This window comes from Mirounga leonina, unplaced genomic scaffold (assembly GCF_011800145.1).
Source record: "Mirounga leonina isolate KUSES-001 unplaced genomic scaffold, KU_Mleo_1.0 Mir_128, whole genome shotgun sequence".
Classification (NCBI taxonomy): domain Eukaryota; kingdom Metazoa; phylum Chordata; class Mammalia; order Carnivora; family Phocidae; genus Mirounga; species Mirounga leonina.
The window spans coordinates 38,785,339-38,812,713 of record NW_023270320.1 but is presented as its reverse complement, the minus strand read 5'-3'; the positions used below and the strand labels follow the sequence as shown (position 1 = coordinate 38,812,713).

Below are 27,375 nucleotides of genomic sequence, written 5' to 3'. Positions count from 1 at the left end.
CGTGTGTGCGAAATAAAAACATAAAAAGGCCTCTTTTTTTTTTTTCCTTGTTCGACATCTTCAATGAATTCAACACACATATGTAGCTAAAGGAAGCAGTAATAAAATAAATCTCTCCAATACCTTTAAGACCTGTGCTGTGTCTGGGGATACTTCCTCTCTCTAACACGCCAACTGAGCGGATGGTGGATGTTTAGCTTGACCACATGGGAAGATGCTTATATACAATGGATAGTGTGTATAAACCCTGTGTAAATAGTTTATTTTTTATCAGAATCTTACTCAGTCATTCATAACACACTAGTGCAAAAAATTGTGCATCAAAAATTCTGCAATAGAACAGCTGACTGGGGAATTTGCAAATGGCCCTAGGGATGGACACTGAGGGGAGCTGTGAGTCCTCAAAGCTTGTCAGGTCTCAGGAAGGACAGAGTGAAGCGTTTGTAGGTGTGTGCATCTACCAGAAAGGTGTCTTCTTCAAGAGAGCTTTTTTTTTTCCAGAGTATTCATATTCATGGGGGTTAAAAACAAAACAAAACAAACCAAAAACAGAACAACGTATTGTGGTATATTGTGGTGCTACCATTTGTCACCGCACCCAAAGGATGTATCCACGTGCCCAGAAGATTGCATTGAAAGGCATCCCAGCCACACAGAAATACGAAAGTCTGAGGCATTAAGTACGAGGAATTGGCATGACTCGGCAGTCTTCCCTAAGCGTGCCTTGATTCCAAGCAGATGTCGTCAGCCATTCGGAATCCACGTTCAGAATGCAGGCGCATCTGTCGGTGTTCGTCGTCCGATCCTCAGAAGACTCTGGCACGTGACTGGAGATTCCCGCTGCGTGGATACCGGCAGATGTGAAAGATCACCGGGGCAAAGCCAAGAGTAGAGGGAGAGTGGTCTATGGCACCAAAGGAGTTCCCGCTTGTCCATCAGAGGTATGGCTATGAGTCAGTCCTAATGGGGCACTGAGAGCTATACCACGGTACACACCGTGTTCAGAGTCGTGTCAAACCGCACAGCCTTGGCTTCTGTGGGTTTTAAGTTCGTATCATACATGGGGTTTTCAAAGGAGGCCTGTCCGTTGCTGTTTTCATGTCCCGCATAGCCATTGTACTGAACTTTTGGTCTCGTTCTAAAGGGGAAAGAAGGAACAAAGTGTTAGAGCCCAGATTTTAGGAAAAGAGGCACAGCAGCTGAGGCTGGGGGCACGACATCACTCCCGACTCAGCAGGGAATACACACGCGAGGGCACACGGTGACGGGGAGGAGGGCACATCTCCACACGTTTAGACCGTTTTCCTTTTTAGAATCAGTGGTTGGGATGCTACAGGCGGCTTAAAACGCTGAAGCTCTTTCCAAAGTCAAGGAATTATCTGATTCCTATTGATACTCTTGGCAAAATGGGAAGATCATCAATGCCGGAGCCGGACGGATGTTGGTTTTTTTTTTTTAAAGATTTTATTTATTTATTTGAGAGAGAGAGCATGAGCAGGGGGAAGAAACAGAGGGAGAGGGAGAAACAGACTCCCTGGTGAGCAGGGAGCCCGATGCGGGACTCGATCCCAAGACCCTGAGATCATGACCTGAGCTGAAGGCAGACGCTTAACCGACTGAGCCACCAGGTGTCCCCGGATGTTGGTTTAATTTGTCTGTCACTTGTAAGTTATATGACCTAGGGGAAGTCACTCCAAAAAAAGTAAGACTGCTCAATCAAGATGCCAACCCTTCAGGACTGTTCAGATTAAGGAAAAGAGAAATATAAACTCCAGTTCACTGCGGTTACCATGTTCACTAAAGGCTAGCTCTTTCTGTAATACAACATAGCCATGACCAAGTTACAGAAGAGACGTTGACCTCTTTGTCAAACTACTGGTTACATTTTCTAATTAAAAGAAAACCTGTGTGTACGACCTAAGATTAGATATTGGAGGGTTTTTAGAGGTAAAAGATGTAAAGCTATGTAGTCTGCCCTCCCCAACCTTTTCCAGAAGAAATTACATAAGAAAACTATGCCAGGTGGTAAAAACAGAACTTTAATGTAAATACCCACACTAGCAAAAACATCACTGGATATCGGATTTAATGATGCTTCTGTTTTAGTGATTTACTAGTAGATTTTCTTAAATGACATTATGCTCATTGAGGAAAAGAGAACTCAAAGTGTATAAGTTTCAGAGAATTAGGTTTTTGTCAGCAGAAAAGCAGTTTGCAACTGCCCCAGGACTTGGGGAGGGTGTTTGACATTGAACTTGAAAATGCTCCAGCAGCAAAAGTTAATGAACTTGAAAGCTGGCTAAAATCCCCATGTCATCTCCCAGGTCTGGGGTCACCATCCCCGCACTCCCAGGGAAGCCCCACAGAGTTGGATGGGACCCTGGGGCCATAGAGAAGGAAGCGTGTGCAGGGCAGCGACGTGGGAGTCCTGAGTCAGGAGCCCTGGGTCTGATTGAGGGAACAATTCCAAGCAGAGGGTAATGAGAGAAACTCAGAAATGAGCGGGAACAGGGTTTTCACTCGAGAAATACAGATCCACCTGGTCAAGGAACTTTCACACCTGTAGAGGGTAAGGAGCCAGTGTAGGGAAAGCTAATAGTTTGGCGTGTTCCCTGGGTACATGGCAACAACTCAAACGAAAATGAATTCATGGCCTGCCTGGGGGATCAGGCATGGCCCGCTTGCTTCTGCAGAAGTCTCCCAATTCCTCCTACGGCACAAGCCCAGAGAACTACAGGAGCCTACGGATTCGGAGTCGCAGGGGCTTCTTGGCTCTCGAGAGCCATGAGATCAGACAGCCTTCTGTCACGTTCTAGACACAGCGCAGCCTCTTGGGTGGAGCCATGTCGAGAGCGAGACGCGCTGAGATTAACCCCCTGCCAGCCCACGGTGTGGAAATGCACAGGAGGGATCAAAGTCACCAGACAAGTAAGTGGGGTCTCCCTCCGGAGGCACGGAGTACTGAACATGGTAGGCAAGCTGCTGCGGTGGGAAGACAACAGGTGCGGTCTATATTGACTATTCCCCAATACTGTGTGGTCTTAAACTTAAGATCTCATCAGAAGTGCTGACTGGTTTATGTATACCTACATACAATTGTGTAGGGTTATCTTTTGAAAAGCTCAGAGAGGTGCTGAGAGGAGTTTTCTCTGAGACTCATATAAAGGTCTGCCTCACTGGGAGGCACATCGAGGCAAAACTCGTAGGCAGATGGGGACACTGTCGGACTCCCGCCTGTGGGTCTGGGCAGAGCAGACTTCAGGAGGATCCGGAGTCTCCCCTATGGACAGGCAAACATCAAAGAGTGGGGAGAAAGAACTTTAATGGACTGCACGTTTCCCTAGGGGTTAACATAGTTGCCGACAACAACAACAAAAGGCAAAAATGAATTTGTAAGAATTATAAATTCCTACTGTATGTGTATCTGCAAGGGTATTGTGGTTCCTAGAGAAACGTGTGAAAGAAGATACATTTGTAATTTATACTTCTTTAAGAAGAGAAGCACTTCTAAGGATGGGATTTTATTGGATAAGGTAGTGAGATATATATATATATATATTTTTTTTTTAATTTACTACATTTTCAACTAGCCCCAAAGAGAAATTTGAGGATAAGACCACACCAGACCTGTGTGCAGAGCATATTGTTTTCTCAAAAGTAATAATAATTAACTAATACAGATGAGCCAAACTTTAATTTTGTTAAGTACCATCTGAGATTCCTTTCATCGAATTATATTTTTAAAGTAAGTACATTACCAACCGCAGGAAAGTGAAGACATCCATGTAAGCAGCTATGCAATAGAATTTTGAAGTAACATTCTTACTATTTTATATATTTTTAAAAAGCATAAGAAAGCACATATTTATATCTATTCTATGAGTCATTAAAAAAATCCTTACACAGTTTTTATTTTAAACCAGGATTAAATAGAATATCTGTATTATATAAATGAATGTTGAGCATGTTTAACATAAATTAATCTTATTTTAGGGAATCATAGAGGGGTTTTTTTAGTTTTTTTTTTTAAATATATGTAGGGAATTCCACTATTACAAATAGTATTTTAAAACAGTTTGGCATATGCCATATTCTTCCAGGAAATATATTATCCAGATAAAGACAACATGCATAAGAACTTACAATTCCTCCACAATTTATTTTTGCTTTTTTTTTTTTTTTTTTTTTTTTTTGGTGGGGGTGGTGGTGGCATCCTCATTAACTCCAAGGAAAGGATCTATTTCATTAAAATCGTTTTTCTCAAGTTTTGACATTTTTTCAGTTAGTAGGGATATGCAAATTCATAGATAGTCAGAACACCGTTCCAAGAGATGGAACATGTGGTATCTTTGAGTACATAGTGAGAACTCAATTTGTATCTGGCTGAAGAAAGGAATAAACCAACAGTTTGTAGATCACAGATTCATGGAGTTGAAAGTGGCCATAAAGAGCATTCTGTTCCATCTTCTGCTGGAAGGTGGAGGTACCATCCTAATGCCCCTGATGTCTGGCTGTGGACCTCAAAAGTAGAAACAGAATCCTTCACTGCATCTTTCAACTGACTATGAACCCTAGCCCGTTATTTCTTAAATCCACTTATTTATTCTCCTGAAGTTCATTACTCTAACTCGGCCTGCTGAACGAGTACTGACTGGGAGTAAACAAAGCAAGGCTAAACCTTGCTGTGTGAGCTTTCGTAATGTTGGAGAGAAGGCTGCGGAGCTGTATACACGTGTGTGTGCGCGGCAGCGAGAGGATGCGTGTTGCCCAGACCAGCGCTCTCCACGCACAGCGTTTGCATACCCTCGGGATTTCCACGGTACCTGTGTTTGTAGAGGTAAAATGCAAACCCTGACAAAATTAGAGCAAAGAATGGGACCAGGATGGCAGCCGCGACGGACCCACTGCTGGTGCCGTGGTAATGATTCGAAGAGTCTTGATCGGATTTTAAGGGATCTGAAAAATAAAAGGAATGATTAATTTGCAGGCACTGTACTCACATTTACACCAACATACACCTACGGTAAATTTTACAAATGGGTGCAAATTCTACAAGACACAGAAGGAGTTGCAATTCCATAGATAAACTGCTAACGCTATTTGAAAGATTTTAGCATCCATGTTAATGATCAAGTGACAAAAAACTCTTCCTCAAAGACATTCAAGAATGTCAAAGAAAGAAAGGATGTGAGAAAGAACCTCACATGTCAGATGGGAGGGAGGCCAAAGGGGTAGCTTACATTCCGACTTTGACTTTCAGTTATGGATACTTGCTGGTGCATGAAAACTAACTGAAAGCATCTATGTGGTGCCGTCTATACGCAGAGAGGGAAAGCGTTGGCTATTTTTGCCTGCGCTAAGACACAGACTCAGCAAAATAGAAGTTGTTGAATATTCCAGGTCTCTACATCCATGGCATTTCATTCTCCATATGTGAATATGTTGGTGTAATCTCTTTTATTTTAGGTAGATTGCAAAACTCATTTGAATTTAATAATATGCAAAAGAAGAGTACAGTTCAATATCAGAAGGCAAGTTTCCAGGAGGACACAAAAGAGGGATAAAGCACGATTTCTGTCCATTAGAGGGAAGGCAGATGTAACCATCTCAAACGTCACGAAGGTGACGTAGTCGTGAATTTATAATCTGTATCTACAGAGCGGCAAATAGGTGCAGGTACACCGAGAGACACGTAAACACTGAAAATTCAAATGAGAAAACATTTATTAAGTAATTATTGCCAAATAAGGATGTTTGTTCTAACGAGTTTACTCATAAAATACATTTTGAAATGTATGTGGCTTAAACGTCATGAGCTCACTCAATGTGCGTGTGTAAAGGATTATGATTAGGGTCATAATCCATTATAGCAGAATTGTTCCAAATAAGCTGACCTGGGTTTAGAAGTATATTTCCAGAATTTATGGAATGTTAAATAAAAGAGAAGTTTTGTTTCTTTTTTTCCCACAAACTATAAATGTAAATAAACAATCAAATATTACACATATTTAATAGCTTTTTACATAAAAATTCTCATTTTCACATTAAAAACATTACAATAGTGTGATCTGTCATTGCTTCAACAGATGCAGGGTTATGCTACTCCCTATCATCTTAAGGTCTAATACTTCATAATATATTTCTAATATATTTTATTATTGATGCTGGCTCTTTGTAACTTAACCATACTTCTTTGAGAGCCTGCCTTATCAGCTCATATGAATCACATGTAATATTTCACTTTCAGATGCATTCACCACCTGCCATAAAGGGGAAACATTGTACGCCAGATACTGGTTCTCTCCAAGTCTCGCATCCCATTGGATGCTCCTGCTCTGGGCGCTGAATTAGAGTGTCAGATTCAGAGCACGCTGAGATGGCTGGGGACCCAACCAGTGGCTGTGGAGCTAGGACAGCCTTGAGCCCAATGCCAAGTGCCCGTGGTGATGATGGGTCCAGCAGCAGTGGGCAGAGTCCCAGGACCAGGGTGACGCCGTCCTGCACAGGGAGCTGAGACACACCACTCAGGGCGCATCAGCCCCACTAATTCGCGGTGATATTTGAATGTCAGGACACCTCCGCTGCCTGGAACGATGCCTGGCACACAGCACAAGTCCACGGGGACCCGTGTTTACTAGAACAGAAGCTCTCTTGTGCCTACCGGGGAGCCTGCTGGCTAGCTTTCCTCTCGAATCCCCAGGGCCCACAGAGAACTCAGCACACAGTAGTTGCTCAGTCGGTGCCTTGTCAAGTGGAAAATGGGGCTTGCGATACTTGAGCATCCAACAGTTTCTGTGAAGTTACCACACCCCATTCTCTAGGTTTCTGGCATTCCGTGAATCTCTTTGCCTCATTCTAATAAACTTGTGTTCTGCTTAAATTAACCAAAGTTACTTTCTGTTATCAGCAGACAAGACTATTTTTGACCATCATAGGTATCAGACTTCTCATCAATAACATCGTAAAAAACTGACATGCCACAAGAAACTATGCATCATTACACAGAGCGATATAGAAGAAGGTCTTTGAAACTACACGAAGAAGCGTCCTTGTACTTTGAAATTATTATGCCATCAGGAGCTCCTGGTTAATTTCAGTTATTTACCCCTGCTTCAATAATTTAAAGGGTAATACATGTACACGATATTAATTAAAATGGCATAAAAAGATATAAACATAAAGAACTTAAAAGACAATGGAAATAAAGGGTCACTCTTTGCCCTTTATGCTAGTCTTCTTCTTAATGGTTAACCGTTTTGTTAATGTCCTTCCAGCAATGCACTATTAATATATATGTTTGCTTCTCTTCTCATACTTCTCTAAAAAATAGGAATATTATATACATATTTTGTATTTGGCTTTTTAAACTTAACCATGTATCTTTGAAATTTTTCCATCAGTACATATAAATTAGATTTATTTTTTAGGAGTATAGTATTTTATTAATTGGATTTGTCAGAATTTTTTCAGCCAGTCTACCTTTGAAGGACATTTAGGCCATTTCTAATATTTTCCTAATCCTGCAATGAAATCTTTTTTTTTTTTTTCTATAGCTATATATCAGTAGGAGTCTAAATATACAGGATAAATTCTACCAAGCAGAGTCATTGCCTAACAGAATTTGTAACTCTCAATGTTGCTATATCTTACCTGATTGCCCTCCAATGTGGTGCCCCAATTTCACTTCAACCATTATTTTATGAGGGCTAGTACAAAAACACTTGGACAATTGTATAATACCCACTGCCACCCTCTTCCTCTACCCTTCTCTCCCCTTCCATCGGCCCTCCTTCTTCATACTATTACCACTATTGCTATTCTGACAAATCAAACACAGCCTGTCCTTAGTTTCTCATTTACATTTCTCTGCTTAAGAATGAAGCTGAGTTGGGGCGCCTGGATGGCTCAGTCATTAAGCGTCTGCCTTCGGCTCAGGGCATGATCCCGGGGTCCTGGGATCGAGCCCCACATCGGGCTCCCTGCTCGGCGGGAAGCCTGCTTCTCCCTCTCCCACTCCCCCTGCTTGTGTTCCCTCTCTCGCTGTCTCTCTCTCTCTGTCAAAATAAATAAATCTTAAAAAAAAAAAAATGAAGCTGAGCATCTCTTCATTTGTTCTAATTTAGTCCACTCTGTTTTTTTAAAGCACATTACTGAAAGAAATTCATATACTAGATAATTCACCCAAAGTATACACAAATGTATTGATACACAAAGATGATGTCACACACACACACACAGCATGGGATATTACTCAGTTAAAACAAAGAAGGAGCTCTTGCCATTTATGACAATGTGGATGGACCCAGAGAGTATTATGCTAAGTGAAATAAGCCAGAGAAAGACGAATACCAGATGATTTCACTTCTGCGTGCAATCTAAAAACAAACAAAAAGCAAATAGACCCTTAAATTGAGAACAAACCATTGGTTGCCAGAGGGAGGTGGGTAGGGGAATAGCTGAAATAGATAAAGGTGATTAAGAGGTGCAAACTTCCAGTTATAAAATAAATAAGTCACAGAGATGAAAAACACAGCATGGAGAATACTGTGAATAATACTGTAATAATGTCATATGGTGACTACATTTTTCATGGTGAGCACTGAGTAATGAATAGGCTTGTGGAAACACCATGTTGTGCACCTGAAACTAATATAACATTGATCGTCAATTCTACTTCAATAATAAATAAAACATACATAAAAATAATAATAAAGCATAGATACAGTCCAAAGTTTTTTTAGTATATTCGCACGGTGTTACAATCATCACTATATTTTAATTCGAGAACACTGCTGTCTCCCCCAAAGGAAACACAGTGTCCTTCGGAAGTCATTCCTCACCCTCCAACCTCCAGCTCTGGGCAACCACTGAGCTTCTGTCTGTCTCTAGATCTGCCTGTCTCTTCAGATAAATGGAATCATACAACACGTGGGTTTTCTTTTTTTTTTTTAAGATTTTATTTATTTATTTGAGAGAGAGAATGAGGAGAGAAAGAGCACAAGAGGGGGGAGCAGGAGAGGGAGAAGCAGACTCCCTGCCGAGCAGGGAGCCCGATGCGGGACTCGATCCAGGGACTCCAGGATCATGACCTGAGCCGAAGGCAGTCGCTTAACCAACTGAGCCACCCAGGCATCCCCATGTGGGGTTTTCTTTGTGAATGGTTCCTCCTGCTTAGCATAAGGTCTTCAAGATAATATTCCACTGTATTGATATACCGTGTTTTGGTCATCTCTTCATTAGCTGCTGGGCATCTGGGTGGCTTCCAGGTCTGGGCGTTAGGAATAATGCTGCTAAAAGCATTGTGTACACATTTCCGTGTGAACATATGTTCTCACACGTGTTCTGTCGGCCATACATGTAGGAGTGGAGTGGCTGCATCTCATGGTGACTTTATGTTTAACTGTTTGATGAACGGCCAGACTGCTTCCCCCAGCAGCTGGGCCTCTTGTACATGCCATCCACGAAGTGTGAGAGCTACAACCTCTCCATGCTTCCGCCATGCTTGTCTGTGTGATCGCTGGCATCCTGGTGCTTTTGATGTGGTCTCTCACTGTGGTTTGGTTTATGTTCCCCAAATGGCTCATGATGTTGAGCATCTTTTCAGGTGCTTATCGATCATTTGTAGGTATTTGGAGACATGTCAACTAAAATCCTTTGCCAACTTTTTAGTTAGGTTATTTGCCTCTGCGTTATTGAAGCATATGAGCCTTTTTTATCAGATGCATACTTTACACTGCTTTCTTCCATTCTGTGTGTGTGTGTGTGTGTGTGTGTACCTGGGGTTGGGAGTGGGGCAACTCAGTTTTCATGGGGAACACCAGAATATCATTTGGTTTCTTTTTCTTTTAATTTAATTTAATTTTATTTTATTATGTTATGTTAGTCGCCATACATCATTAGTTTTTGATGTAGTGATATGATTCATTGTTTTCATATAACACCCAATGCTCCATGTACTACGTGCCCTCCTTAATACCCATCATCAGGCTAGCCCATCCCCCCACCCCTTCCCCTCTAAAACCCTCAGTTTGTTTCTCGAAGTCTATAGTCTCTCATGGTTCGTCTCCCCCTCTGTTTCCCCCCCCCATTTTTCCCTTCCTTCTCCTAATGTCCTCCACACTATTCCTTATGTTCCACAAATAAGTGAAACCATATGATAATTGACTTTCTCTGCTTAGCTTATTTCACTTAGCATAATCTCCTCCAGTCCCATCCATGTTGATGTAAAAATTGGGTATTCATCCCTTCTGATGGCTGAGTAATATTCCTTTGTATATATGGACCACATCTTCTTTATCCATTCATCTGTTGAAGGGCATCTCGGCTCTTTCCACAGTCTGGCTATTACAGACATTGCTGCTATGAACATTGGGGTGCATATGGCCCTTCTTTTCACTACATCTGTGTCTTTGGGGTAAATACCCAGGAGTGCAATTGCTGGGTCATAGGGTAGCTCTATTTTTAAATTTTTGAGGAACCCACACACTGTTTTCCAAAGTGGCTGTACCAACTTGCATTCCCACCAACAGTGTAAGAGGGTTCCCCTTTCTCCACAACCTCTCCAACATTTGTTGTTTCTTGCCTTATCAATTGTTGCCATTCTAACTGGTGTAAGGTGGCATCTCAATGTTGTTTTGATTTGAATTTCCCTAATGATGATGAACATTTTTTTCATGTTTCTATTAGCCATTTGTATGTCTTCTTTGGAGAAGTGTCTGTTCATGTCTTCTGCCCATTTTTCGACTTGATTATTTGTTTTTTGGGTGTTGAGTTTGAGAAGTTCTTTATAGATCTTAGATACCAGCCTTTATCTGTAGTATCATTTGCACATATCTTCTCCCATTCCGCGGGTTGCCTCTTTGTTTTGTTGACTGTTTCCTTTGCTGCGCAGAAGCTTTTTATCTTGATGAAGTCCCAGAAGTTCATTTTTGCTTTTGTTTCACTAGCCTTTGGAGATGTATCTTGAAAGAAGTTGCTGTGGCCGATGTCAAAGAGGTTACTGCCTATGTTCTCCTCTAGAATTTTGATGGATTCCTGTCTCATATTGAGGTCTTTCATCCATTTTGAGTTTATCTTTGTGTTTGGTGGTAGAGAATGGTCAAGTTCTTACACGCATTTTGCATTATAGTGGCCTTTCAACGCAACTTGAGTTAGTATCCACTTAATAATCATCACTTTCTTCCCGTTTATCTACTGACTGGAGACAATGAAGAGGTGGTTTATTTTTATCCATAAAAATAGGGTTTAGCCAAATCTGAGATGAATGGTCGCTAGTGAAGCATATTGAAATGTCAACTTTTCTAATAAGTCAAAGGGGAGGCTTGCTTGGGATTCAAATTATTTGTGAGGCAAACTGTTTTTCCTGACAATAAACTCATCATCACACAAGAATAAAGATTACTTGTTAAAGCAAGCTGTTATTTTGTTAGATTAGAAAGAAATGGTGTCGTACAAGGATATCTGCAAAGGCACAGTGATAGGGAGGCCAGTGTCCTTGGATGAGTAAACCCAGACAGCCACAGGGTATCTCGTACAGCTCACCAGGGCATCCTTCAGCGGAATTACTAGAGCGTATGCCCAGGGAGAAAGGAGGACAGATAACTGCAGGGATTTGGCTTAGAGCAAGAGAAAACTTTACTCGTCATTAGTGTTGGTCCAATGCATTTATTCTATTTCATTACCTCGAAGTAACATAACCCAATTTAAAGGACCATGTCCACCATGGCTGACATTATAATTTAAGGCTCTTTATTTAGAAGCACTGCATTTGAAAGTTGGAATTCAAATATTTTATGATTATTCTTTTTGATCAAGTATTTTCTTATTTTTTTTAATTTAAATTTAATTAGCCAACATATTATCATTAGTTTTAGAGGTAGTGTTCAATGATTCATCAGTTGCGTATAACACCCAGTGCTCATCACGTCACATAGTTTTTTAAATATAATAATATACAGGTGGGCATACCTTTCCTTTGAAATCCCTCAGTATCTTGATGAAATTCTTACGAAATGGGTAATCGATGACAACTATCACAGAATATTATACTCATGTGCCTCTGAAAGCAGCTCTGGTATCAAAGCCATGGACATAGTGTTTTCTAGAAAATTATTATGTTAATGCTATTCTACAAGTAAAGTATAAAGTAGTCTATACTGTTCATGATAAATGTGGTGCTAATCTTACAAAAAGGCATTTTCTCATCCATTTCAGCACCAACGACAGCAGTGACTTTCATGTGGGAAGAGCTTCAGCATGCACAAAGCAAACACTTTACATTGTCTCTTAATCTTGGTAACAACCCGGAATTGACTTCCCTATTGTAATGTCAGATGAAGAAAGAGGCCCGAGAAGATTGCAACTCATCTTGCATTACAAAACTAGCTGGTAGATGACATAAGATTCTAACCCAGTGATTTTTTTTTCATATATTTTCTCTCTCCAATATCTATGGTAAAAATCAAGTTGTAGTGAAAGATAGGAAGGAGGACCTATCTGTCTGTCTACCTACAGTAAACTTTTTTTCTCCCATAGAAGTCATGGATATCTCTGCACATCAATACACAGTCTTCACTTCTTTAATAAAATATGCTGAGTTAAATTTAGCTTCCTATTTAATGTGACACGTGGCGTAAAACTATTTACTTAAGCAACTCTCTCATGATAGATGTGGGAGATGCACGAAGAACAATTTTCACACTCGTCTGGTTGAAATCTCCAAAGGCAGACGCGCTGGGTGAAAGGTGTTGTCAAATCGCCCTATCTACTCAGACACCCCCCAAAATGGAGCACCCCGGTGGCCATTTATACTGTTCCCCATAATAACTGCTTGAAAAATTTGACATTCTAGCAATTAAAAATGGAAAAAGCTTTGTTACCATAATATGCATTTTTTGAAATTAAAGATTTTTTCGTAGCTTTTGGCCACTCCTAATTCCTCTGATAATTTTCTTAGGACAATGTCGTTGGCTTGATTCTTTAATTGAATTTCATCTTTGTTTTGTTTTCCCCCTATTTTTAGTATCTCTTTCTAGGTTAAGGATATTAATTCCATATCTGGCATACAGATTGCATGTTTCCAGCTTTGCATTTGTCAGTTCTGCTATTCATAGCATTTATTTTTTCTTCCATTGTAAAATCTGTTCATCCCTCCCATTATTTCTGTTTATGTTCCTTCCCGTTACTTTTCAGCACAATCATTTGAAGGCCAAATTGACATTTGATTTTTTTCAATGTTTTATTTATTTATTCATGAGAGTCAGAGAGAGAGAGAGAGAGAGAGAGGCAGAGTCAGAGGGAGAAGCAGGCTCCCCGCCTAGCAGGGAGCCCGATGCAGGACTCGATTCCAGGACCCTGGGATCATGACCTGAGCTGAATGCAGACGCTTAACATCTGAGCCACCCAGGTGCCCCTGACATTTGATTTCAACACATAACATAAGAGCAGTTACCTTGCCTCTCGAGCTTGAATTTTCCAAAGTCTTTTCCATGAATATCACCTTGAAAAGTAAATCCTCCTCTTTCGAGTCCTGATGACACCTGATACACATGAAAAGGAAGAAAACAATGCATAGCGAGGATTAATAATAATCTCTTCGATCATACTATAACTGTATTTCTCACAGCTAGATATTACAGGTTAAATATTTTTTGGTTTTTGTCCTTCCTTCCAGTGACACATTAGCAGTTAAAAAGTGGGAAAAGACACGTGAATTTCAACTCACGTCTACATTCTCAATATCTCATTTTCACCTTGAAATACTGAAATTTACAACATATCCATAGGCTAACCATCCTTTGTAAAGGGGACAGTTATATGAATTACTATATAGCCTACATTATGTCAAAATCACTTTGTGACACAGCTCTTGGCTGGCGAATATCATGTGAGGCCGTATACTTTTATGTCAGATAATGAATTAGAACACATATGATGGTTGCCTGGCAAAGAGGGATCTCAGTGAGACATCTGAAATCTCTGTATCTGGAAATGATGTTTTTTTTTAGAACTTTTAGAGTGGTTACCCAATGGCTGTGTTTGGATTTCTGGTGCAATGTGGTGCTAAGCACAGAATGTGGATCTAAGCTCATGTTCTGTCCCCAGCTGTAACTACTCATTTATTTGTCATTTCAGAAACTAGGTTTCTTCCTTCTTAAAATGAAGGGGTAAAACGATCATGCTGTTTGCGAAGCAGAGGGAACGGTGCATTTTCAAGGGGCAGACACCACATGGCTCCTGTCAGCTATCCCCTGTCGCGGCCGCAAAGATCAGCCCCCTGTGCTGAGTGATAGCTCCCCACATAAAGTACTTACATAACCAGCTAGTCCCCAGTTGTCATTTTCAAACTTGCTTACAAAAATATCTGCGGGACCTTTAATTTGAAATGCTTTCAGAAGTAAGTGAGCTTCTTCTTTCTTGTAAACTCCTACCAAAAAAATCAAAGTCAGTTATTCTTACACTGTAGGAATTCACAAGGGTTAATAACTCATTCATTCTGTTTGATTTGTGGTACAGTACAGAGATGACAATATTAGAAATAACAAATTCTTTTTATTCTTAATTTATAGCTTCAGTCCTTCTGTTTTCTTTAAAAGCACTTCCTGTTTAAGTCTTTTCCTATCTTGAATGGGTACAACCCATTTCATTAAATTCAACATATTTATCCCACAGAAATAAAGGTAATATACATTCAACTAATCTATCATTTTTAATCCATATTGTACTCATTTGTGAGGACAAAGAGACCGTGACCATAGCACGGATATTGCTACTTCTACAGAAGAATTGCACCTGTTGAAATGAAATGAACAGCATGGTGGACAAAGTGTGTCAGGCATATGCTTGCATCACCAGCGTGATTCTGGGCAGGAGGGACTCAGTGATCACACCTCTCAGCCACCTGTCAGGCAGCTGGAGTGACAGCTTAATTTCACCCAGAGATGAGAGGTCATGGTGTGGCCCAGGCGGGCGGGGAGTGTGTCTGCAGCCAGAGCTAGCTCCTGACCCACTGGAGGAAATAGATAAATAAATAAACAAACAAGTATTAAGTGGACAATAACACACCCAAGTGTCCTCTGGGCCAGGAAGACAGGTTCAAGAGAGGATCACGCTGCTAGTTTCAGGGAATGCAGCACTGAACTCCTACTAACTCAAAACAGAAGCAAATCTCTACTGTCCTAGGCATGGTCCCCACTGCCTGGGAGCACAGGGTGGAGAGAACTGCTTGTTCAGGCCGGAGGACAAGAAGGGGCTGCCTGAGGCTTTATTTTGGGTGGGAGTCCGTTTCTACCCCAGGCAGCTCTGTGCTGTTGGCATCCAATTTAACCTGTAAAACTCTGAACCCCAGGATGATAAGCCATCAGTAGATGTAATGAGATACACACTCATGAGTTTTGCTGTGCTGATCCAACAGCAGCACCAACAGAGTATCAGTGTGGCGGCTGACACTCCACACCTGTCAGCTCCCTTCCTCCCCTGTCTTTTTAATCACAGTTCACATGCCCAGGACCCTCTGTGTCCACTGGGACTTGGCAGGAGCAGCCCGTGATGCAAACACCTTCCCAGGCCTGGACCGTAGACATCCCAGCTCTGCTCCATGGAGGCTGTCTGCATCAGTCACAGGGCAGCATCTTCTTCGGGAAAGAATAAATCCAAACTCCACGAAGAGAAAGATTAGCCCATGCAGCTGGCTAAGACGGAGGGATCTGGATATTTAAGAAGTTCCTCAGTGGATTCTGACATGCATGTAGATTTGAGCCCATGGCCTAAATCACTTATCCATTCACAGGCTCGAGGTGCGAAACTGTGTGTGGGCCAGGAGACCACAAACTCACAATCAGATGCCTGCCAAACTTCGTTGAGTATAAATGATTTTGTTTTTCCTAAATCCAGGGGCTTAGGTGTTTTCCACTTTCAAGAAGCAGGAAAGCTGAATGGGAAGAATGGGCGGGAGGCGGACCTGCCATTGTACTTTCTAAAGGTCAAGCATGCATCTGTCTGGTGATGAGCGAAAGAGCAGAAGCCATTCGGGAGCCTCTTAGTGTTCAGACCCAGGGCTGCCTTGTGGTTAACTCAGAAAATTCCAGCCCTCATGGGGTGGGTCTGTAGAAAAGATTACATGGTTGTAAGAAGTGACATAAATGAAATTTTTTAAACAGACACTAGATACAGTCCTAAAGGTGATACTATATCTTAGTGGGTAAGAATGTAGGCTCAAGATTCAGATTTCTGAAATTCTGATTCCTGAGTTCAAATGCTACCTCTACCATGTCATCTTAGGAAGGCCACCAGTTTCCTGGGTCTCTCTATCTCTCTGTTTTTCTCTGTTATCAGTAAAGAATGTGTCTGGTAAGAATGCTCATATCATAGGATTGAGGTAAGAATGAGAAAGATAATATATATAAGTACTTAAAATGGGGTCTGGCATCTAAATCAAAGTTGTTGTTATTTTATTAACAGTGGAATGACCAAAAAAAAAAAAAAATCTGAGGAGCACATGAGTTGAAGAGAAGGATACTGTAAGAATGAAGTTTATAGACATGCGTATCTGGATATAAATCTCACACCTTTGACTCATTATGTCACATGCATAATCTGGAACAAATTAATTAGATTTTCTATACTGGTTTTGTAATCTTTAATGAGGTAATACCAACCTACCACAGGTATCGAGAGGATCCCATGAGATGTAGCTTACGCAAAGCCATGTAATGTTAACAAGCATTTAATCAATGTTAGCTCTCTCCTTGTGAGAGGATAAAGGGTATGCTTCTGATCACATTCCGCATTTCATAAAAGGAAATGCCTCAGGGCCTACCTGTCAATTTCAGCTCCACCTGAGAGGCTTCAAGGAAGGTGGCATTCACCTTACTACTTGTCGCATTGAACCAGTCAACTGTTAGAGTCGCAGGTTGTCTTTTCCCTAAATATTCATAATATCCCTTCCACACGGAATTGATAAAAAATACATCGGAAGGAACTGTTGGGGGGGAGAAAACCAGAAGAATGTTAGCACACACAGAAAAATCAAATTGAGATCTTTTTTGCAACACAGAGGCATACTAAGTGTCAAGTGAGAGATCACAATCAGGATGGTGATGAGGATAGACATGACCTATCCCAGGCCCTTCACAGCGTAGGTGTGATGGAAATGAAATGAGGAGGGAGATTTTGTGAGATGCATATACAGGTTCATTTGTTAATTTGTTGGAGAAATATTTTAGGTGCCAAAGCATTACTGTTTGAAGGGATCTGCCAAGGCCAGAGGGTGTGGTGAGTCAGTGCTACCTCTGGGGGGGCAGGTTCTTATGCCATAATGAGAAGATGTTGGCTGATCTACTATTGAGATTTCATTAACATCTAGGTGAACTCTTTGGAAGACTTAGAAAGCTCAGATAGTTGACATGTGTCATCTGCCAGGAGTTCCCTGACCTCAGAAAGCTTGCACTTGAAATCACCAGTGGAGGACACCTGCTCAGGTCATGAAGACAGAGCTGCTCTGGGTCCAGAGGTCTTCACCTCTCGAGGAGAGCCCAACCCGCTCACCCACGCTCCCCCATGCTTGTGAAAAACACTCCCAGATTGCTAACAAAGTCAGAGCCAATGGTGTCAAATGTCATGTATGTAGAGAAAGATGCGTTTCTCCCTAAATATGTTTTTTAGCAAATCCACTTGCCGCAACCAGTGATGAGCCCACACATAGACTGGGCCTGTGTTCATGGGTCCCTTTTCAGGGCCATTTCCTTGTCTTCCCAGACCAGCTCCACCCATAAAACCTACCCTAGCCATGGAGGAGTTCACGAAGAAGAAAGGGTCATCACTTCCTGTGGCTCTCGGTAGACTCAAGTTGTAATAATAACTTTTAAAAGTTAAATCAGTTAGAAACTATGATGTAAGCACAGACATCTAACACATTTGCTTATTGATTAAAGGTATTGATAAGGGACGTTGGATATGTCTGCCTGTCCGCCTAGTTCAAATGTCAAACCCAAAGACTTTCTTTTCCTTTACCAACATTAACAGCCTTTAGAATAGTGTCAAGATTGTTTCCCTTAATTAGAATGTCCCACTCAGGGGAAGCTATTAATGGACTTGTTCAAGCCCGTCAGTGGAGTGAGACTCTTGGCTGGCTGGCTGGTGTGTCTCACAGATGGGTGGTGCCTGACTGGGCACAGTAAGGTGCAACCAGTGTCTGAGAGGCAGCTTGTTTGTATCCAAATATGGCCATGGGCAACGTGGCAAAGGTGGTCGGTCCTTTGGGGCCCTTCTCATTTACAGTGTAACACCACAACCGGACATTGAGGTGTGTTACGATTCACTACCTGGACAAAGAACCATGTTCAATTAGCAAGACCGTTCTGAGGGAATGAGAAGAGGTGTACTGATGAGAATGGATGCACCTTCAAAATAACGTATGTGAGTATTTCGGTATCTTAAACAAAAAAATAAGCAAACGAAAACAGAACAAACACACCACCACCACAACAGATTGTTTCCTTCCCCTGAAGAACATGTTCCTGGATAAAGAGTACTGATTTCTGTATTTGATTTGAACTTAACATTGAAATAGAATCATTCACAACGATTTTCGGAAGTAGTTTGTATAATTCACGGTGTACATTGGAAAAAGTCCTTTCATCATGTTGGGACATTTGCCCTTGTCTGAGACTGAAGTGTGTAACACAGCCTTGTGACTTAACAAGAGCATCACATAAATGGTCTCCACAGTCGATGTCAGAATAGACCTCCCTGTCTGAGAAATCAGTGTTAAAACCTGAATAAGGAAAACACTAGGGAAATGACCTTATATAAGTTTTCTATTTCTGTTAAAAAAAAAAAAAAGGTTGACTTAAGTTATAATTTGGGGACACACTGAATTATTAAAATAGTCTCTATATTTATAACACAGACAGAATATGCCAGGTGATTTGGAGTAGTGAGCATCTTCCTTAGGAAACAGGACTGCATCTTTCCGATTTTCCGTGTCATGCATTGAGCAACGCATCACATAGAACAAAGAGCAATAATGAACATTTTAGGAGGCAGAGGATGCCTGAATTATGGAGATACTTGGAAAAAAAAATGGAGCTCCACATTTGTACTGCTCAAGGGGACAGGTGATGCTGTCACAATGCTTCATTTACATTAGCTTCCTGTTTAGAGGAAAGAATTGCAACCCTCTTTATAAGGCTCTCCATTATATCACATTCTATTATCAATATTTTATGTCTGCCCGCAAAATGCCTGAGGCCCCTTTTCATGAGACGGTGTGTGATAATGCGAAAGGTTTTCCTCCTAAGTCAAGTCTTGTTATTTCATTGACCAACCACCGTTATGGAAGAAAGAGGAATCTGTGTAGACTCAGTGTTTTCCATAATTGAAACGTTAACTCGTTCATGGACTAATGGAATCGGAAATTTGTGTGTTAAAATTTGTTTCACTGTGCAGAGTAGAGAACAAGTCACTTATTGGATTTAAATCTAGAACTGTTCTGGTATACAAACCTGGAGTTTTAGTAACTGTTTCATTAACTTCTCTCACTCCTTTACCTACAAGTAAAAAGACAAATTATCATTTTCAAAAACATGTATTTTTGAATAAGTCTGAAAAAATGTCAAATTGAAGCAATTTTCCTTTCTCCAGATTTCTTGAAGTTCTACAAAATATGAATGTCATATACATATCCACTTTAAACCCCTGTATTCACAGCAGAATATCCTTTGTGTTTGTAGAAAAATGGAGATTACTGGTGCAAACCAATGCAGCTCTAAGAGGTGTGGTGTGTTACAACAGAGAGCCTTGCAAATGAGGGTGGTTTATGGCCCTTTGCTCACTCCTATTTGGGATATGCTGGCCGCAACGGAAAGGTAGCCTACAAAATAACTAAGATTTCATAACCTCTCTTAGTTTTCCAAGTCCTCACCCAAATCAATGAAAGTACGAGTCGATATGAAATAACACCAAATTGTTTCCCTTGCAGAGTGTTTAATTTGGTCTATCAAGTTGGATGTAACTCAAAATCTCTTAGCACTTACAGTTCTGTGTCAAACTACAAATTACCTTTTTAAAGTTTGTATTCTTCCACTTCTGACAGAGAAGGGCAAGGGAAACACAAATATCTTATGAATTCCTAATTTGAAAACTATGAATAGGCTCCAAGAAAGTAAAACTAAAGTCACAGATTTTATCACACTCCATAATTTTTGCTTTTGCTGTTTAGTATTTGATGCCTCTATGATCTATGTTTGGTGGGGAATCTGAGAAGTCGGCTATCGTCACATCCAACCCTGATTTATTACTCTTATTTGTAAATACACAAATTTGTAACTAATGCATTTTCATGCTAATTGCCTTTGTAATTAAAAAAATATTTGAACCAGTGTAAAGAATATGTAAGTGTATATTCCACCACCAAACAACTTGTGGTCTTAAGAATAACAGATAGTTTAATTTATATATCCACCAATGCTTGGTGATGTTTGCCATTTTCATTTAAAAAATGTATATTTTCCAAAACTATGGTGTATATTCTTTCCTTTTAACTCATAATGCTCTTCTAGAAGCAAACAGCTTCTCTCCATGGCTGGAAGTGTGAATAGCAAATAATACTATCTACATGTCTGCTTCGACTATGCCTCCACCCTTGTACTGAACACTTACTACGCACACGTTCACACACACAGCTCACCACATGAACACAGATTCAGCTGGGGTGACTGACATCACTTCCAGGATGCTGTTTCCTGATGGATCTTAAACCTGGAAGCTAGCCTGATGGGCTGCCGGCGCTCCTCTTTGCTCTGCAGGGATGTGTGTTCACTCCCTCATCAGTGACTTACTTTTACAGACAGGTGATTTTCCTGTCCATTTCATATCTGCTTTACACGTCCTGTGCTCAGACCCGGCCGCGAGGAAAAATCCCGGATGGCAGGTGTACACTAAGGTGTAACCGAAGGTGGGGAGATCTATCGCTCTCACATCCGCATGGGCTGGCGTTTCTGGCTGTCTGCAGGCATGGGCTGAAATGGCATATATTCCATTAGAAAACACTGACGCTTTGTTTATCTTAGAGTTAGCATATGCATCTAAAGAAATAAGGAAATATGGCAAAATTTGGAAATGGCTGTAAACTCAAAATTACAACTCAAAATTCCAAATACGGTAGCTATAAATATCCCCACTATCCTCTGCAACTTTTAATATAATGAACCCTTGGGATTTGCCAGCCCTCTCTACTGTCCCTCCCTCCTTCCCTCCCTCTAAATATCTATCTATCTATTCATCCATCCATCCATCTAGTATCCCTCTCTACATTTAAGTGTGTACAATTAATTATGTGTACCAATTTAGAATATAAATCATAGTGTTGAAATAAATAGATCACTTCTGATATACTATTTAGATAAATAATATGTTAATTTGCCTTAAAAGACCAGTCCTATAAGTTAAACACAATTGGCACATACTTAGAAATACGCCTTGATTTTTGTCTGATGGCAGCTAAGAAATCTGTTATTCAGTTAAATGAGTAGTTAATTTTGGTAAAAACTTGATGTGTGTTTAGAAACCTAATTGAAATATTATAGATTCTTATTTCCCTTAAAATCTAATTTAGGAGTGAATAAGATTGCAATGTTTAAATCTCAAGTAACTTCTCATTCTTTATGAAGTTCACATATATGTCTCAAATAAAAGACTTGGCAGATGCATATAAAACAAGTGGACAATATTAAAATTATACATACAATTGTTTTAAGTATCATAATATTTTGTACTTCAGTAAATTTTCAACATATGAATACCTGATATTAGCAAGCTCCAAGCTGTACAGATACACACACACGTATATATAACATATATGCATACCTGTGTGTGCATATAATATTCACATATATAATTTGACTATAGTATTAGCCATGATAACTTTGAAATAAATATACATCTGATACTGATAAATAAATACACAAAAATCACATCTTACATACGATTAAAAAATTTTTCATAACATTCTATTTTTTTATGTTTAACACAGTAAGAGTAAGATTCTGTATCTCACTAATTTGACAGAGGATGAAATACTGGCTTACAGATGATTCCTACAACATTTCTTCTATTTCTCATGATTAAGTCAAAAAGTAAAATTTGATCCTGAGTAACGATTTGAATGATCAATTCATATAGACTTCAAAAATAACATTTAAGATATTTCTATTAATATTGTGACATATTCCATGATCTATTTTACCCTTCTTTAATGACTTGATGTAAACATTCTAGAAGAATAATAGCACGCATACAAAAGCTTTCTTCCTGCGAGTGTAACTGATGTCATTCACTTGTCTTCGGTTTGGGCAGGTTCTCAGATTTGGGTGTGCCCCGTTACCGCCTGGCGTGCCCGGTGAATTATAGACTGCTGTCCCTCCTCTTTGCTCCCACCCGCACCCCAGCCCCCGAGTTTCTGATCCCGAAGGTCTGGGGGTGCGGCTTGAGAATTCAAATTACTACCCATGCTCGCATGTGATGCTGATGCTGCTGGTTCTAGGGAATCAAACTCTGAGAAATTCTGGTTTAGAGAATCAAAGATGATCAAATGAACAAAAATAAGGCAGTTTCTCATTATATCCCTCGAGGGTAAACACTTCCCAGACGTTCGAGAATAAACAGGCCATTGCTGGCTGTGATGGAAGAAATCACACTTACGTATACACTCAGTCTGAATTCCACTCCAGGTTAAATTTGCAAGGCAAGTGCGAGTCGTAGAACCTTGAATGTGGTAACCTTTTCTGCACCTGAAAAACACCGTGCTTCCAACCTATGGAGGAAATCCAACATTAGCTTCCGGGGCAGAGTGGACAACATGAGCGATATAAAGTCGTCATGCTGGAAAGCACAATGCAGGGTAAGATGTACCAGTGATATTTCTCATCAATGTCAGGCCATTGTTGTTCACACTGTGTGATAAGGCTAGGTAGCTCCATGCGTGAGGAAAGATACCGCTAGATACAGTGAATTGTGCTCAGTGAAGAGGGAGGTTATTTGGGTAACCAAAGTATGCATTTTCTCTTTCATTTTAGCCCTTCCTCTCTTTGGTTTGTAAGTTGTTTTTTTTTTTTTTTTCCCTTTTCCATTTTTTTCCCCTGCTACTCCAGTTGGTATTTATTAGCATGTCCTGGCAAATGGGCTACATTATTCACTAGCAGGAAGATGATGGAGAGCCTCTCTCATGGAGTGGTAGGAAGAAAATATAGTGTTCTTCTCAGTAAAATACCTTTTAGCAGAAGGTTCCTGGCCACTCCAGACTGATCGCTGTAAATTCACCTGGTGTTTATGAACTGATGGGACATGGAGGGCTGGAGACTGGAGGTAGTCATTTAAATTGCATAATTAACACAGCAGGACAGGGGATGTTCTAAGACTAAAATGGCTCACTCTGCATGAGTACGTGAGTACATTTCAGAATACAGTGCTGAAGAAAGCAAACAAAAATCTGTTATATTCAAAACTTAATGTGTCCTGATGAAAAAGAAAGAAAAAAAAAGTTTTGAGGAGATTCCTTTAATAGCGTCAGGCACCTCTTTAAAAGATAGCACCTGTGTCTTTAAATTGTTAGCAAAGCTTGCTTTTGGATACAATGTATCATTTTTATTAGTGTAATTTTATTTTATTGTAAGAGGCATGAGAGATTTATCCATTAGTGTCTTAAGAGAGATCACAGGGATATGTTGCTGAATGCAGTCACCATAAATGTTGACTTCACACGGGCTCTTTGGGGGCAGATTTAGAAGTGCTAAAACCAATGGTGAGTTAGCAAGAGCATTACTCACATACAGTATTTTCCAGTATTCCCATATATGTGGCATTACAGTTCTATACACCAGAAAGCATTTCCCTGAGGACAGTTGAGACCTAATATCAAATACCAGATTTAACTCATTAGGTACCTGTGAGACTTTCATTTGTGGGGTGTAAGAATGCCATCAGGAAGTAGCCAGTGTGTGTTAGAGCCAACCAAATGGGACTATTTTAAGTTTCAGGAGAGACTGGGGGAAGAGGCTGAAGGAAAAAGTCTTTTATTCTAAATTAATGGGATCTCTAACTTGAAAGCATATACATACTTAACTTGAGCTTTCAAGTCCACATCATACAGCTCTGAAGTCACTACATTACTTTAGGTGGTGGAAACATTTTATTTCAAGCTCTATTATCTTCCATGTTTAGGTATTCTAATATTACCTGAAGCGTTCATGTACTTTTTATTTAAAAAATAAAGTGAACTGCATACATACATCATATGACCTCACTGATATGAAGAATTCTTAATCTTAGGAAACAAACTGCGGGTTGCTGGAGTGGTGGGGGGTGGGAGGGATGGGGTGGCTGGGTGATAGACATTGGGGAGGGTATGTGCTATGATGAGCACTGTGCATTGTGTAAGATTTTTGAATCACAGACCTGTACCTCTGAAACAAATAATACATCATATGTTTAAAAAAAAGAAAGAAGATAGCAGGAGGGGAAGAATGAAGGGGGGGGATCGGAGGGGGAGACGAACCATGAGAGACGATGGACTGAAAAACAAACAGGGTTCTAGAGGGGAGGGGGGTGGGAGGATGGGTTAGCCTGGTGGTGGGTATTGAGGAGGGCACGTTCTGCATGGAGCACTGGGTGTTATGCACAAACAATGAATCATGGAACACTTCATCAAAAACTAATGATGTAATGTATGGTGATTAACATAACACAATAAAAATAAATAAATAAATAAATAAATAAATAAATAAATAATCAAATGAATGGCAAAAGCGATACTGAGCATGCTAGTAATTCATATAGAGAGATCACCTGCAAGAGAAATGTCACAACATAAGCTGATGCTAAAGGGCCCAAATGCATTTTCTCCTGTTTTGGTCTCCAAAATTTAATATTCTTTTCCCATTATATCAGGTCACTAAGCAGGGTCTCTTTCTGTGTAGCTATTCAGTGACCAGTCACTCTGATTTGAGAATTGCCATGTCAGTTCAGGAGACAAAAAGCATCCAACTACGCATACCTTCAAACAGAAATTAATATGGCAATTGCTACCTTGTGAATGAAGATACATCCAGTTATCCCAATTTTGACAGTTAAAATATCATGCAGAAATCCTCTCTGAATGTATTTATTTCAGAAATATACCATGAATCTGACAGGGCGCATAAAAACACACACATATGTTCAAGCGTCAATTCTATTTTATACTTAGAGAGAAACACGGTAAAATAAAAATGGAATACCTCATATCCTCTGGAGCTATTTTGTATTCCAAAATGTGGAGTACCAGGGTCTGGGCAGGTATTATGAGCAGGATCTGAAATTCCATAGAAAGAAAGAAAGAGAAAGAAAAGAAAGAAAGAAAGAAAGAAAGAGAGAGAGAGAGAGAGAGAGAAAGAAAGAAAGAAAGAAAGAAAGAAAGAAAGAAAGAAAGAAAGAGAAAGAAAGAAAGAAAGAAAGAAAGAAAGAAAGAAAGAAAGAAAGAAAAAGAAAGAAAGAAAGAAAGAGAAAGAAAGAAAGAAAGAAAGAAAGAAAGAAAGAAAGAAAGAAAGAAAGAAAGAAAGAAAGAAAGAAAGGAAGAAAGAAAGAAAGGAAGAAAGAAAAGAAAAAACATGAGTGTCAGATATGGTTATTATAAGGATTCCAATATTTTTACTAAAAGGCCTTACAAAATTGAGAAAATTATGTTTTGACAAATGTGTAAGGTATTTTGCATGAAAGTTAAAAATTAAATTGCTATTTTCATCTTCCTTTCACACTTCTTCTTTAGATATTACTCCTTAGTCCTTTACCAGATTCTAAAGTGCTCTGTATATTATTTTCTGTATTGGAATGAATATTCCTTCCCATTTTCTGGTCGAACATACTATATTGGCTGGTTACTGATATACCATCTTCAATAACTACATGATCCGCTGGTTCTTAAGGATTCAATTAATGGCCGTCTCTTAGTCATCCATTGCAATATCACAATTTCTTGAATTAATTTTCTTTGAGACTTCCAAATGAAAAATACATTGAATGCTTCAAAACTGAGGCATAAGGTAGACCCAAAGTGACATTTTACCTCCTCAAAAAATGTACGAATTGAGCAATGAGGAGCATGTGGCTTTATTATTTGGTGTTCTCTAGCTGCTAGTATGAAAACAAAATAGCTAACTTGCAAAAACATTTGTTTTCGAGAGAAACTAACCTATGGGAGGGAGGAACGCCATGTCTTAGTACAGAGATAGCAAGCGTGTAGAACAGTTTAAATGAAGCAGCAGTAAATGTGACTCTTATTAAACACAAACAGTGCTTCAGTGAAATTATTTCTGAACATCTTTGTTTTTAAGTAGAAACCATTCCATTTCTTAGAAAGCAACCAAGACTGTAGGTCATTGATTCCTACAAATATGCAGAACATCTACTCTTCAGCTCAGTACAGCTGACTGAGAAAATTAACCCGTCAATAAACTTGAGTCTGCAGCAGTGAGGTCTGAAGGAAATTGCTCTTACTGGAAATGAACCCTTCTGGTATCTATGCCACTAATAATTTGACTTGACAAATACAACTTGCATCTGAATCTTTTCCATGAGACAGAAACTCAACCTAAAAATGCGGGGCTTAAGTCACATGGACAGCATCTTCTGACTTGCAAGGTTCATCGTCATATTCTCTGGTCACCAGAAGGTACTGCCCCACTCCTTCCAGCCCTGCTAGCATGGCTGGTTCAGGGGGACGGACCGTGCACGGGAGCTGGGGCACCGAGGGGACGGCCGCCAAGCAACAGCCAGGCTGTCTTTCTGGTGACAGCTGTCTTGCGTGGGGCAGGAATGGCATCTTCACCGACACTGTCTTCCCCTGCAAGAATGCACCTGCTCACTGAGGTGGGGCCATGGAAAAGAGAGAGCAAAATCTGGCAGGTGTTTTTTTTTTTTTTTTGGACATTTTTTTTATTCTTATGTTAATTCCCATACATTACATCTCTGGCAGGTGTTTTACCAGCCTCCTGACTTCAACTCCAAATCTGGCCTGCATGATTTAACCAGAGTAGCAGACGAGTGCTTCCACAGAGAATGATCTATGGGAACATTATCTGTGGACCCACAAATGATCACATTTTAGAGAGAACGTCCTCATGCCCAAGCATGTCTTGCAGTTCTTACCGATGCAGGTGGGCTGTGTGCCACTCCAAGTCCCGTCGGCCTGGCAGGTTCTTCTGGAGGACCCCACCAGTAGGAAGGGAGATTTGCACTGGAAGAAGACTTCCGCCTTATAGGTGAAGCTTTTGCCACTCAGTCGCCCCTCCGCAGGGGTGCCTGGGTCTCCGCAGAACACAGCTGTGGAAGACAACAAGCAGTCAG

The 27,375-nt window shown here is 40.3% G+C and overlaps 1 protein-coding gene across 1 annotated transcript in view; it reads right to left on the bottom strand.

Annotated features, from left to right (window-relative positions):
• Window positions 1-978: 978 nt before the first annotated feature.
• Window positions 979-27,375, bottom strand: part of CSMD1 (CUB and Sushi multiple domains 1) — a 519,075-nt gene continuing 492,678 nt past the window's right edge. Inside the window, exons 49-55 of the mRNA XM_035003847.1 lie at window positions 27,178-27,351; window positions 19,503-19,547; window positions 16,817-16,978; window positions 14,313-14,425; window positions 13,451-13,538; window positions 4,824-4,956; window positions 979-1,138 (exon numbers count right to left, since the gene is read on the bottom strand). Of these exons, the coding sequence (XP_034859738.1) occupies window positions 979-1,138; window positions 4,824-4,956; window positions 13,451-13,538; window positions 14,313-14,425; window positions 16,817-16,978; window positions 19,503-19,547; window positions 27,178-27,351 (875 nt within the window). The remainder of the gene's footprint in view (window positions 1,139-4,823; window positions 4,957-13,450; window positions 13,539-14,312; window positions 14,426-16,816; window positions 16,979-19,502; window positions 19,548-27,177; window positions 27,352-27,375) is intronic.